The sequence below is a fragment of the Podarcis cretensis genome (assembly GCF_951804945.1).
Source record: "Podarcis cretensis genome assembly, chromosome: 13".
Lineage (NCBI taxonomy): Eukaryota > Metazoa > Chordata > Lepidosauria > Squamata > Lacertidae > Podarcis > Podarcis cretensis.
In genome coordinates this window covers 55,118,429-55,132,500 of record NC_137182.1, presented here as the reverse complement: position 1 = coordinate 55,132,500, position 14,072 = coordinate 55,118,429, and the positions used below count along the sequence as shown (strand labels likewise).

At 47.7% G+C, this 14,072-nt stretch overlaps 1 protein-coding gene across 2 annotated transcripts in view; it reads right to left on the bottom strand.

Moving 5' to 3' along the window:
* LOC307202127 (chloride channel protein ClC-Kb-like) overlaps positions 1-14,072 on the bottom strand; it is a 44,801-nt gene that overhangs the window by 14,092 nt on the left and 16,637 nt on the right. For both annotated transcript variants that reach the window (XM_079951821.1, XM_079951822.1), the window contains 4 exons: positions 8,839-8,923; positions 5,687-5,788; positions 2,072-2,156; positions 712-894 (listed from right to left, as the gene is read on the bottom strand). In XM_079951821.1, the coding sequence (XP_079807947.1) occupies positions 712-894; positions 2,072-2,156; positions 5,687-5,788; positions 8,839-8,923 (455 nt within the window). The remainder of the gene's footprint in view (positions 1-711; positions 895-2,071; positions 2,157-5,686; positions 5,789-8,838; positions 8,924-14,072) is intronic.

The following is a 14,072-nucleotide window of genomic DNA, read 5'->3' as shown; positions in this document are numbered from 1 at the left end:
CTTTTGTATGAATCTTCTCAGTAAGGTAAAGGTAAAGGGACCCCTGACCATTAGGTCCAGTCGTGGCCGACTCTGGGGTTGCGGCGCTCATCTCGCTTTACTGGCTGAGGGAGCCGGCGTACAGCTTCCGGGTCATGTGGCCAGCAGGACTAAGCCACTTCTGGAGAACCAGAGCAGCACACAGAAACACCGTTTACCTTCCCGCCGGAGCGGTACCTATTTATCTACTTGGACGTGCTTTCGAACTGCTAGGTTGGCAGGAGCAGGGACCGAGCAATGGGAGCTCACCCTGTCGCGGGGATTCAAACCGCCGACCTTCTGATCAGCAAGTCCTAGGCTCTGTGGTTTAGACCACAGTGCCACCCACGTCCCTATCTCCTCAGTAGGTACCCATATACATATAGGTATTGTTGTTATTCTTGTTGTTGTTTACCCCAGCTTGGTGCCCTATGTGTAGGAACTGCCCACATGGCCCGAAACCTGCCACTGGTCCTTAATACAGACTCACAGGGCTATAAGGGACACCTGGATATCATCCAAACTGACCCCCTCCCGATGCTGTTACAGTAATTTAACACAGGCACACACAAACTCCCCATGGCTTAACTGTTTGTGGGCGAAAACCCCCTTCCAGAATGGCATGTGCAAAGGAGATTCTGCCAAGGGGGGCAGCCCCTTTCCAACAGTCCACCCCCTCCTGCCAGCCCCCACCTTAGCAATGAGAAAGAAGGAGACCATCTCTAGGGAGGAGAGAGCTGGGTGGGTCCACTGGAGCCAGCTGAAATCGTGGGTCTGGTTGGGGGGCAGGAGGGTGCTGTTGCTGCCCAGAGGGGCCTCCTCCAGGCCCCAGGTCAGGTTGTTGAAGAAGGTCTCCAGAAGTTGCTTCATGGAGAGCTTGAGAGAGGAAAAAGAAATAATTATAATAATAATAATTTTATTTATACCCTGCCCTCCCCAGCCAAGACCGGGCTCAAGGCGGCTAACCCCAGGCATAAAAACAATTGATTAAAATTCAACTTAAAAACAAGATTAAAATACAACATTAAAATGCAGCCTCATTTCAGTAGAAACTCAGAAACTCAGGGGGGGATGAAAACATCAAATCTTTGCCAAGGCAGAAGAGCAGTAAACTCGATGCAGGGGGGTTCCCGAGGGTCATCCAGCCTGACCCCCCTGCAATGAAGAAGTCGCGGCTGAAGAATCCCTGTCCAACGCCTGCTTAAAAAGCCTCCAATGATTGAAAAACCCTTCCAAGGTGTTGTTAGCAGGCACCGAAAAGAGCACCGTCGAGGCTCTTCCCTTGTGTCAAAGATGGCTGGAAGGGCGTCATCCAAAAGGTGCTGAGAAATGGAACCGCAAACACTAATCTAGTCCCCCAACCATAGCTGTCAACTTACAGATTTGAAAATAAGGGACCAGCAGCCTTGAAAATAAGGGATTTTCAAGGCACAGATATGTTTGAATTTTGAGCCCCTCCGAGCCAAAGGCAGAAAGCCCAGCCAGCAGCCAAACGAAGCCTCAAGCGGTGGTTCCCACAGCGCAGCAACCCGGCAAAGGGGATGCAGCAAGGAAAACCACCGTCCCCTCTCCGCTGGGAAGCGCTGAGCAAAGGCAAGTCCCCAGGCAAGGCGGCCGATTTGATTGGCACAAGGCATGCAAGCTCCGCCCCCCAGTCGTTCTCAGACTCCTTATTGGGTGAGCAACGCAGCCAAGCAACACAGTTGGAGCCTCCCTCCTCCCTGGCCGGCAGGGAGGGAGGGAGGGAGAGGAGCTGCTTCCTTTGAAACCCGGGAAATTTAAGGGACATCATCAAGAAGGGACAGCAGTGGGACACGGCGCTGGGATATGGGACTTTCCCGCCAAATAAGGGACGGTTGACAGCTATGCCCCCAACCCACAATTGGTTATTACTATTGTGCTTTTAATCTTGCATTTCGATTTTCCGAACTGCTTTGAGTTCCTTTTATTATTCTTAGATACATCTAATAAAATAATAAAATAAAATAAAATCAGACAGCTGAGCAAAGAGGAGAGGGTACAATCCCTCTGTCCCAAGAGTTTGCACACTTACTTTTGAGCCAATATACTGCCCCGAACCATGGGGGAATGTGATACTCGATAGCAGCAGGGAGACGAACCCAGCATACAAGATTTTGCTGCAGAGAGAAGAGACACTATGTGGGTTGGTTTTGTTTAGATGTTGTCTTCCGGGGGGGGGGGCGGGCAAGGGGGTCCACAGAGGAATCATCATCATCATCATCATCATCATCATCCACTCATCTGGTTGGGTTTCCCCAGCCACTCTGGTCGGCTTCTAACAAAATATATGAAAAATATAATAAAACACCAGACATTAAAAGGGTGAAGGGGGCACCCCCCCAAATAACCTATTATCTCCAGATTCCCTGCTTTCTTTTTAAATATCTAGAATTTGTAGAGCATGGGTTATGAGGGGAAATGTACATAGAACTGTAGACCTAGAAGGAACCACAAGACTAATCTAGTCTGACCCCATTGCAATGCAGGAATCTATTAGCAGAGGCACTATTCGTGATTTTTTTATTATTAAACTGTAAGTCCAGCATCCTGTTCTCACAGATTTGGGAAACCCAGCAAGCAGGAGTCGAACACAAGAGCCACTGTGGTTTCCAATAACTGGTATTCACTGTCTCTTGTGGCAGGGAGTTCCGCAGACTAACCACGTGCTGCTTGAAGGATTTTATTTTACCAGCCCTGAATTTCCCAGCATCCAAATTCTGCCTTCTCCCCCTTTCAGTGTTTTATGCCGCCCACCCATCCCCCAGGAAATATATATATATATATATATATATATATATATATATATGCAGATGGCTGTGATCCCTAGTGTGAACTCCCCCCCCAAAAAAATCTCTGAGTGGTGAGAGACTCCAGGGGTCCCAATACAGACTCAGAGTTCTGTTTCCTTGGAATGAAGGTCTTTAGAATATTTGGTGGCACTGTGGGTTAAACCACAGAGCCTAGGGCTTGCCGATCAGAAGGCTGGCGGTTCGAATCCCCGCGACGGGGTGAGTTCCCGTTGCTCAGTCCCTGCTCCTGCCAACCTAGCAGTTCGAAAGCACACCAGTGCAAGTAGATAAATAGGTACCGCTGCGGCGGGAAGGTAAACGGCGTTTCCGTGCACTGCTCTGGTTCGCCAGAAGCGGCTTAGTCCTGCTGGCCACATGACCCGGAAGCTGTACGCCGACTCCCTCGGCCAATAAAGCGAGATGAGCGCCGCAACCCCAGAGTCGTCCGCGACTGGACCTAATGGTCAGGGGTCCCTTTACCTTTACGTTAAGTACAGTGGACGCTCGGGTTGCGAACGTGATCTCTGCAGGAGGCACGTTCGCAACCCGCAGTGTCCGCAGCCCGCAGTGCCGTGCCTGTGCATGCACGGGTTGTGATTTGGTGGTTCTGCAACTCCCGAAACCCGGAAGTAAGCTTCCGGGTTTCGCGGCGTCCGTAACCCGAAAAAACCTGAAGCATGTGTAACCCGAGGTACAACTGTATCTTGCAGAAAGAAAACCTGGTTTGATCGGTTTAGCAGCTTCTTCTGCTAGATGCTGAACCTTGCTGGATACAGAACCACAGGCCTGGAAGGGACCTACAGATACCATCCAAACTGACCCCCTCCCAGAACATTTAACTGTATATTACGCCAGTTTCCCTGACCCCACTGTCGAGATCTCTGCTCGACCAAGCTGATAAAGCTCATCTTCCGGAATCACCCTCCAGACGAATAATTAACGACCTGAGCCTTTACTGAGGCTCCAAGGCACATTCCCCCATTCAGCAAAGTTTCCAGCAGCATGCGGAAGGAGATAAAGTGGTAAAGGTAAAGGTAAAGGTAAAGGGACCTCTAACCATTAGGTCCAGTCGTGGCCGACTCTAGGGTTGTGGCGCTCATCTCGCTTTATTGGCCGAGGGAGCCGGCGTACAGCTTCCGGGTCATGTGGCCAGCATGACTAAGCCGCTTCTGGCGAACCAGAGCTGCGCACGGAAACGCCGTTTTCCTTCCCGCCGGAGCGGTACCTATTGATCTACTTGCACTTTGACGTGCTTTTGAACTGCTAGGTTGGCAGGAGCAGGGAACGAGCAACGGGAGCTCACCCCGTCGCGGGGATTCAAACCGCCGACCTTCTGATCGATTGGCAAGCCCCAGGCTCAGTGGTTTATCCCACAGCGCCACCCGTGTCCCTTGAGATACAGTGGTACCTCGGGTTAAGTACTTAATTTGTTCCAAAGGTCTGTACTTAAGCTGAAACTGTTCTTAACCTGAAGCACCACTTTCGCTAATGGGACCTCCTGCTGCCACCGTGCCTCCGGAGCACGATTTCTGTTCTCATCCTGAAGCAAAGTTCTTAACCTGAAGCACTATTTCTGGGTTAGCGGAGTCTGTAACCTGAAGTGTATGTAACCCAAGGTACCACTGTAGTATGAGCTACAAGGCTAAAGAGTTTTACAGTGGTGCCTCGCAAGACAAAATTAATCCGTTCCGCGAGTCTCTTCGTCTTGCGGTTTTTTTGTCTTGCGAAGCACGGCTATTAGCGGCTTAGCGGATTAGCGCTATTAGCGGCTTTTAGCGGCTTAGCGGCTATTAGTGGCTTAGAAAAAGGGGGGGGGAAGGGGAAAAACTCGCAAGAACTCACAAGACATTTCGTCTTGCGAAGCAAGCCCATAGGGAAATTCGTCTTGCGAAGCACCTCAAAAGACGGAAAACTCTTTCGTCTAGCGAGTTTTTCGTCTTGCGAGGCATTCGTCTTGCGGGGCACCACTGTATTATCTTCTACGCAGACAGCAAAGAAAAATACATCCACTCTCTACGAAAGCAGAGAGCAACTGAACAACAAAGGAACAAAGGAACAGGAAACCAATAACGTCACATCTGTCTCTCGTCTCCTGTGAGACTTCCAACAGCCTGGAAGGTCTCTGGAATGTAAACAGAGTCCTGTGACTCCAAGCAGCTGCAGAGTGGCAAAACAGAAACCAACATCCTCCCCCTTTCTGTGAACACCACTGGGCAGTGTGTCAGTGCAATCTCAGGACAGTGGTGCCTCGCAAGACGAAAAGAATCCGTTCCGCAATTCTCTTCGTCTAGCGGTTTTTTCGTCTTGCGAAGCAAGCCCATTAGCGGCTTAGCGGCTTAGCGCTATTAGCGGTTTAGCGGCTTATCGGCTTAGCGGATAAGCGGCTTAGCGGCTTAGAAAAAGGGGGGGGGGAGGAAAAAAAACCCCGCAGGAACTCGCAAGACATTTATAGGAAATTCGTTTTGCGAAGCACCTCCAAAACGGAAAACTCTTTTGTCTAGCGAGTTTTCCGTCTTGCGAGGCGTTCGTCTTGCGGGGCACCACTGTACAAACCCAGTTTCTGTACATAGGTACAGTGTTGATCCTTCGGAACAACCTTGGAAAGTAACGCCCACTTCGTCGGCCGTGCTTCTTCTGACCCCACAAAACCCCACCCCCTGGTTGCCGAAAAGTGTAATTCTGGGGGAGCCCTTTTCCTATGTCTTATTGGGGAGGAATGAAGTTTTCTCCCCACTCCTTGAGCTCCGAACCGTTCTGCGCAGCGCAACGCTTTCCTCTTCTCTGACTTCACTCACCCACCCCTCTCCGCCCCAAACAGCAAACAAGGATTCGGGGCGAGGGTGTGGGGAGATCCTTACTTGTTCGCCATAAAACGTTTGATTCTCAGCTGGTTCTGGAGAAAGTCGAGAATGTTCCGGTGGCAGAAGAGGAAGAGGCAAGCGATGCCGCCACAGAGGACGCTGGATGGAGGGAAACAGAAGCACAAGGGACCCAGGTGTCCGGGGAGGAAGCAGAGGCAAAACCTAGCAACGTCCACTCAATTTTCTTTTTTAAATATAACCTTTATTATACCACAATTTACCTTAGACAATACACACAGTACACACCATAGACACCATACACATAGCTGTCGGCTTTTCCCTTTTCTTGCGAGGAATCCTATTTGGAATAAGGGAATTTCCCTTAAAAAAAGGGAAACGTTGACAGCTATGACCATGTACAACATAAACACACCATAAACACCATTTAATATCATTATACCTTTACTATGTCCATTCTCTATATTCCAAGATTCATTCTAGGTCAGGAGATTAACATTTTCACTGTAATTTTTAAAGATATTCTTTAAATAGTATCCAATCTTTATTAACTTTTTTGTGTTGAATTTCCTCTTATTCCCCCCTGTTGTTTTGGCAAGTTGTTAGTATTCTATCATTTTCACTTGCCAGTCCGTTTTATGTTATACCTTTCCAATTCCTTGTTATTAAATTCCTGGCCGCGGTGGTTGCATACATAAAGAAGGCTCTATGATTTTTCTTAATTTCCATGGACATAATACCTAAGAGGAAGGCTTCAGGGGTTTGTTTGGTTTTTTTTTGGAAATGAGAGTTTGAAGATCTTTTTGAGCTCATTATAAATAGTAATTTATAACGTCCACTCAGTTTTTTTTCAACTTGGGCTGTTTTATGTACTGAATTGAATAGGATCCAAAATGCAGCAGTCTGATTGGTCCTAGAACAATAGGATCCAGAATGCAGCAGTCTGATTGGTCCTAGAACAATGCAGCAGTATGACTGGTCCGCAGGACCCACCCAATCCAGCTCCAGGTGGAAGTGAATCCACAACCTGATTGGCCTACAGGAGAATCCTGGAATTAGCCAATCACGTGGGGCCCATTGTGTAAATAATGTATATAAAGCAGACATTATGGGGGAACTTCCATTCCTCCTCACCACTATGAGCTGAATAAAGAGCATGAAATCCACTCTCGACTCCGAGTATATTTCAGGCTGGTGTGGATGTGGCCTTGGTCTCCCTGTTCTGGGCTGAAAATATGGGCAAGCGCTAACTAGGCTTTGCGAATGCCTGGTGCTCTAAAACAACCTTGGCGATTTGAAGTTCACAGCATGTTATTCCTTGAAAGAGAACTACCTGAAAATGATTTACAGATGGTATTTAACTCCGAGTAGACTTGCTAAGAGGGACGTGGGTGGTGCTGTGGGTTAAACCACAGAGCCTCTTGGGCTTGCCGATCGGAAGGTCGGCGGTTCGAATCCCCGTAATGGGGTGAGCTCCCGTTGCTCGGTCCCTGCTCCTGCCAACCTAGCAGTTCAAAAGCACGTCAAAGTGCAAGTAGATAAATAGGTACCGCTCTGGCGGGAAGGTAAAGGGTGTTTCCGTGCGCTGCTCTGGTTCGCCAGAAGCAGCTTAGTCATGCTGGCCACATGACCTGGAAAAACTGTCTGCAGAAAACCACAGCTCCCTCGGCCAGTAAAGCGAGATGAGCGCCGCAACTCAGGAGTCTTTCGTGACTGGACTTAACTGTCAGGGGTCCTTTACCTTTACCCTAAAAGGTAAAGGTAAAGGTACCCCTGCCCGTACGGGCCAGTCTTGACAGACTCTGGGGTTGTACGCCCATCTCACTTAAGAGGCCAGGGGCCAGCGCTGTCCGGAGACACTTCCGGGTCACGTGGCCAGCGTGACATCGCTGCTCTGGCGAGCCAGAGCCGCACACGGAAACGCCGTTTACCTTCCCGCTGGTAAGCGGTCCCTATTTATCTACTTGCACCCGGAGGTGCTTTCGAACTACTAGGTTGGCAGGCGCTGGGACCGAGCAGCGGGAGCGCACCCCGCCGCAGGGATTCGAACTGCCGACCTTTCGATCAGCAAGTCCTAGGCGCTGAGGCTTTAACCCACAGCGCCACCTGCGTCCCTACCTTTACCCTAGACTTGCTAAAATGAATAAGACTGAATCAGTTAAGTGCTGGAGATGCAATGAGGTCACCACTGCATCTCCACCATTAGGTCCAGTCGTGGCCGACTCTGGGGTTGCAGCGCTCATCTCGCTTTACTGGCCGAGGGAGCCCGCGTACAGCTTCCAGGTCATGTGGCCAGCAGGACTAAGCCATTTCTGGCGAACCAGAGCAGCGCACGGAAACGCCGTTTACCTTCCCGCCAGAGCAGTACCTATTTATCTACTTGCACTTAGACATGCTTTTGAACTGCTAGGTTGGCAGGAGCAGGGACCGAGCAACGGGAGCTCACCCCATTGCGGGGATTCGAACCGCTGACCTTCCGATCAGCAAGCCCTAGGCTCTGTGGTTTAACCCACAGTGCCACCCGCGTCCCAGAGGTTGAAGGTACATTCTATCAAATGTGGTGGGCTTGTAAAAGAGTATTGGGAAATAATTTATAATGAATTGGAAAAAAAAAATTAAAAGTACTTTTCAAAAAACAAACCAAACAAACCAAAACAAAACAAGAAACAAAAAAACCAGGGTCCTTTTTGTTGAGGATAATTCAGACGGCAATTCCCAGGTGTCAAAAACTGCTATTTATGTATGCCACTACTGCGGCCCGTGTTTTGGTAGCCCCAAAATGGAAAACAAGCGAGTTCCCAAGTAAAGAAGAATGGCAACTTAAACTGATGGAATATGCGCAGCTTGCAGACTTAACATTTAGAATAAGAGAACAAGAAGAACATACGTTTAGAGAAGATTGGAAAATGTTTACTGAATATATGAGTGAAAATTGTGTACGTTTGAAAACGTTGGCAGCATTAAGATAAATTCAACCGTGTAAAATATGTTTTGATGGATGTTAAAATGGAATATTGAATGGTTTAGTTTACGTAAAATATGCAGGGATCTATGGCATGCAAATTGAACCATGGAAGAAGAAGGGAAGTCATTGATATTTGAAGGTTGTTCAAATTAATATTCTAAAATGTAAAATAAAAAATAAAAAATTGCACAAAAAACAAACAAATCCTGCCTCGGCCAGTACTCACCCCAAGATGGCATAGGAGAGAAGTTCGGGGAGGTCATAGGGGAACTCGACGCGCCAACTGGTCTGGAACAGAATGGCCACGGTTTCTGGAGGGTATCAAGTTGGGGAGAGAAGAGGGTGGACAGCCAGTGGTTAAAATGGGCCTTGGTTTCCCATCCAACAGCCCCTGCCAGCACCTCTAACCCAGTTGTGAACAGGTGAGGAAATTCAAGAGGCAACAGCCAAACAGCTCCAACCAAAAGCAGGGCCTTGTTGGTGGTGGCTCCAGAGTGGTGGCTCCCCCAACTGCCTGTGCTCTCATGGCAGAGACCAATGAAAACACTCTTCCCTTGGCAGACTTTTGGGATTAAGCTGGGAATGGTGCATTCACTGGCAGCAAGCTCTGCAAATCTCTGCAGGAAGCCTCACTGGCTAATATTATTATTATTCTGCGTTTTCCCCATACTGAATCTCAAGGCACCTTCTTTGCCACCTAATATCCTAGCTTCTGGATTGCTTCATACTTGTCTACACATCAACGTTTCTTTATATCTTCTTTTTGGCGATCACTCGTAGCTGAGTAAGATTGTCTTCCATGAACACGGTTTTAACAATGAGTCCGTAAGTGACTGTGGAGGCCAATTCTGGATCCACACGTCCTTCCACAGTGGGGACATTGCTTTCCGGGCGGGAGTTGATCACGATGTGGATTTGCCAAGCGTGCCTTCCTCTTAGCTCTTTTCTCCCTTGCGTCCTGAGTTCGAGTTTCTTCAAAGCCCATGACACCTTTGGTAAAGGCTGTTCTCCAAGGCTCGCAGGCCAGTGTTTCTCAATTGTTGGCGTTTATACTACTTTTTAAAGATTTGCCTTGAGACAGTCTTTAAACCTCTTTTGTTGACCACCAGCATTACGCTTTCCATTTTTAAGTTCGGAATAGAGTAGTTGCTTTGGAAGACGATCATCCGGCATCTGCACAACATGACCAGTCCAACGAAGTTGATGTTGAGGAATCAACATCATTGAGGAATGTATTTTTCATCTCTGTTGGAAGCCGCCCAGAGTGGCTGGGGAAACCCAGCCAGATGGGCGGGGTACAAATAATAAATAATAATAATAATTATTATTATTATTATTATTATTATTATTATTATCACTGCTTCAACACTGGTGATCTTTGCTTCTTCCAGTACCCTGGCATTAGTTCGCCGGTCTTCCCAAGTGATGTGTAAAAATTTTCCAGAGACACCTCTGATGCCTTGATAGTTTCCGCAATCTGATCTATTACCTTTTAAAAAAAGAGATTGATAATTTTGGCACCCCTAAAGTCTGCTGGGATCTCCCCTCTCTCCCAGATTTTTCCGATGAGCTTGCGAAGTTCAATTCTGCCCACTTTGAAGACTTGTTGGGCTGTCTATAAAACTTGCTATTTAGGTTTTCAGACCTTTTTTTTTGTAAACTTAGTATTAGAAACTGTACCTTTGAATCCTTTATTACTGTGCTTTGCTTCACCTAGGTTGAGCTAGGATTATAACACTTCAGAATTTGGGGGAGTTTTTACCCCCTTTTTTGAATTTTGGTCATTTAAGGTTTATGATTTTTCTATTTCCTTCTGAGGAAACTGAATAGTTCAGTGAAACGAGGTTTGTAGCCGGCGTCCCGTTAAGGCTCTAGGTTTTTCTAATTTTCCCCTTAAACTTTTTGATTCTTATCATTTAGTTTATTTTTATAAGATAATATTTCTAGTCGATTACTTCTCGTTTCAGGGATTTTCACGGCATTCCATTTGTTTTGTGTAATTTCTCAGTCTTTTTTCTACCACTTTGAAGACTTCGGCAGGTATCCCATCAGGTCCACTGGCTTTGTTGTTTTTCGTTTGGTTAATAGCTGTATACACCTCTTCCAGATTTGCAGTATATACCGGTGTGAGTTGATTTCACTCCATTGGCAACAACATGCCTGGAGGCGGTTGAAGGATGGATTGCGGCTAACAGATTGAGGCTGAATCCTGACAAGACTGAAGTTCTGTTTTGGGGGAACAGGAGGCGGGCAGGTGTGGGGGACTCCCTGGTCCTGAATGGGGCAACTGTGTCCCTGAAGGACCAGGTGCGCAGCCTGGGAGTCATTCTGGACTCACCGCTGTCCATGGAGGCGCAGGTCAATTCTGTGTCCAGGGCGGCTGTCTGCCAGCTCCATCTGGTACACAGGATGAGACCCTCCCTGCCCGAAGACTGTCTCACCAGAGTGGTGCATGCTCTGGTTATCTCCTGCTTGGACTACTGCCATGCGCTCTATGTGCAATCCTTCATTTGGGGGGGAGGATCCAACATGGCGGCGAAGGTAGTTTCCGAGTAATCTCGCTTACCCCTATCAGAGTTTTTAAGTGGTTTTAAGCGGTTTTTATCCTCCCTTGTTTTTATCCGTGAGTTTTAATGATCTGCTGGCTGTGCTGGCTGTCTTTTAGTATCTTTTAGTATCCCGCTGCTTGTGTTATCTTTGTTTTCTTTTTATCTGGGTTGCTCTGACGCCCGGACTTGCCGCCACGGCTGCCGCCGCCTCCCTAACTGGGAGAGATAAGTGAAAGGTTCTCCTGGGCATAAATCCTCTGCCCTGTCGACCAGCTCTTTCCTTTAGCTTTCAGTTTATTGCACACTACGAAGTGAATTTTGCCCGACTGCTGGAACCGAGCTGTCTCGAAAATCCTAGGAACAAGGAAGAGGGGAAGGAAGAGGCTTGAACTAACTGCCTTACTGTGAGTAATTTTATGGCACCACTCTCCTGGAAGTGGTAGTATTCTTGTGAGGAAGACTCAAGGATTTAAGGAGCTCCCCAGCACAGTGCCCACGACGGTTTTCCTGCAAAATTGACTTATGGGTCATGGAAAACGTCCAAGAGACTCTGACGAGGCATTATCCTCTCCGAGGCCTAAGCAATTAAGAAAGGGTTCACCTAAAGGAGGGAGAGGCCCCGAGGAATGTACCTACTCAATAGCAACTCAAAATCGTTTCGATCCTCTAACTGCCCTTGAAACAACATCAGAAGATGAGGCCCCTGAGATGTTACAAATTGGAAACGCTAATGGTAACACAAATGGGGATGGTCCCTATCCGAAGGAGGAGTTGGCAGCCGAATCGGACTGCACAGGATGCGAGCAACTCCATCTAATAATCAGAACTCTAAACTGTATATTTAAGAGAATTGACGGCCTATCCTCTCAGCTGCATAACCTTCAGCAAAAACTGGATGACCAGCCGGCACAGATAGCCCAAGATGGGGCAGTAAATGTTCCATTGCGCCGGCAGAAAGCTCCACCAAACACTGATTGTATGAAGAACCGCAAATACAATCTCAACCCCGCACTGAATCACCAATCCCTGATTCTACATCCAAGGAAGATCTCCCTAACCTTCCGGGAAAGGGACCTAAGTTGGACAACGCTACATGGGTCTAAAGAGCACCTCAGATGGCTTCTAAAACTCGAGACATCACAAATAGATCTTTGTGCTGTGCTTCCCCTAGTCCGCCAGAACAGATATCAGAGAATAATGCTGGCTTTCCACTCTGCAAAAATCCCCTCTCTTATTATTCAGCAAAAAGTGTTTTTGAATAGTCTTGGCATTTTTCCAACGAGAGTTTTCATGGACTCCATAATTAGACCCCTCCTATCGGAGAGATTAATCAAGGAGACGGTACAACCTTCCCATCCTGAACCACAAAAGAGGGCTGAGCTGTTCACCTCAGGTCGGGGCCAGTCCCATAGTACCCCCACTCCTACAACTAAACACTATGATTGTGCCAGTAACTCTTTGACACCCCAGGAGGAAAGAGAGCTTATCGCCTCCTTTGGAGAGTTACCAGCGATGGAACAACAAGAAATTATAAATAGGCTGGACTCACTTAAACTTCAGCTCCTAAGTATCGCCTGTAACGGAGTTACTATGAATAATACCCACTCTAACTTAGCGGTGCCATGCCCCATGGAGGTGGAAACAACAATCCCCCAATATCCAGCATATAAGGTGCCATCGGCATTGGATGGGAAGGTCTCACTGCTGGAGGCAGACTCTTCTCCTCCCCTTCACACTGGTAACTCATCCCTGCTTTTAATAGACTTATCTGTTCCCTCTGAGATTAACCGATCAAAGAATGAATCTCAGGATAACACTCCCTTGGATAAATCGTCGCCCCTGCACCCCTCCATGCCGGACTTGGAATCAACATACATCGAAGACCATCCACGACCTGAGACAGTAGTGGCCACTCCAAGTCAGGCTTCTCCACCAAAAATCCAAAAATTACGTGAGGAAGACACTATAGTGTCGAGAGTCAACACAGAGTGGACTGAAGACCCAGCAGGACATATAAATCAAATGATCACAAGTGTTTCGGTTAGATCCCCAAAGAGGACGGCTCCAGCGGACTTGGCAGGAGCCTCTTCAGAGCCTAGTTGGGCCCGACAGCTAAAATCGTCAAATATTATCTCTACCCACCAGGATGCTAACTCTTTTCTGCCCCCCAAAAATTCTGGCCCTTGCGACTTGATCGTACCACAATCGGCTCGCACCAGGGCAAAAGACCCACCACAACCGGCGCGCACCAGAGCAAAAGACTCACCACACCAGGACGTCAACCCTCAGCAAAGGAAAATAACGGACTTCTTTAAGGGAGCGTCCTTGCTGCATAAGAGCTTCCCACAAGAATTTAAATGACGGTTAGCTGGACAACCCAAAAAACCACCAATATCAATCCTCTGTTGGAACATCGCTGGCTGGCGTAGGAAAAAATGTGACCCAGAATTCCAGTCGTATATCAATTCGTTTCATATCATTCTATTGCAAGAAACTTGGGAGGAGGGTGAAATTGTTATAAACGGATTCGACCTTCTATCTCTTCCAGCTTGCCCCTCCCAGAAAGGAGGACGGCCGAAAGGTGGTCTAGTAATTGGTATCTCACTGAAGCTGCATTTCAAATTTTCATTAGTTTTGACTGCTCCCCCCTATGCTTTATCCGGGTTGATGTCGGGGGGGGAAGTATCACTGCTAATCTCCAATGTCTACCTCCCGCCAGGGGGTTCGTCCCTTGAACTGCATGATAGATGGGAAATATTAGAAGATCATTTAGTATCATGCCGTGTTAAATATCCCAATAGCCAATCCTTAATTGGGGGTGACTTTAACGCACGCATAGCAGCAAATTGGGTCGATTTAACTAAAGCTAAATGGTGGTCTGCTCCATGCCTCGACAATTATGATTTGAGAC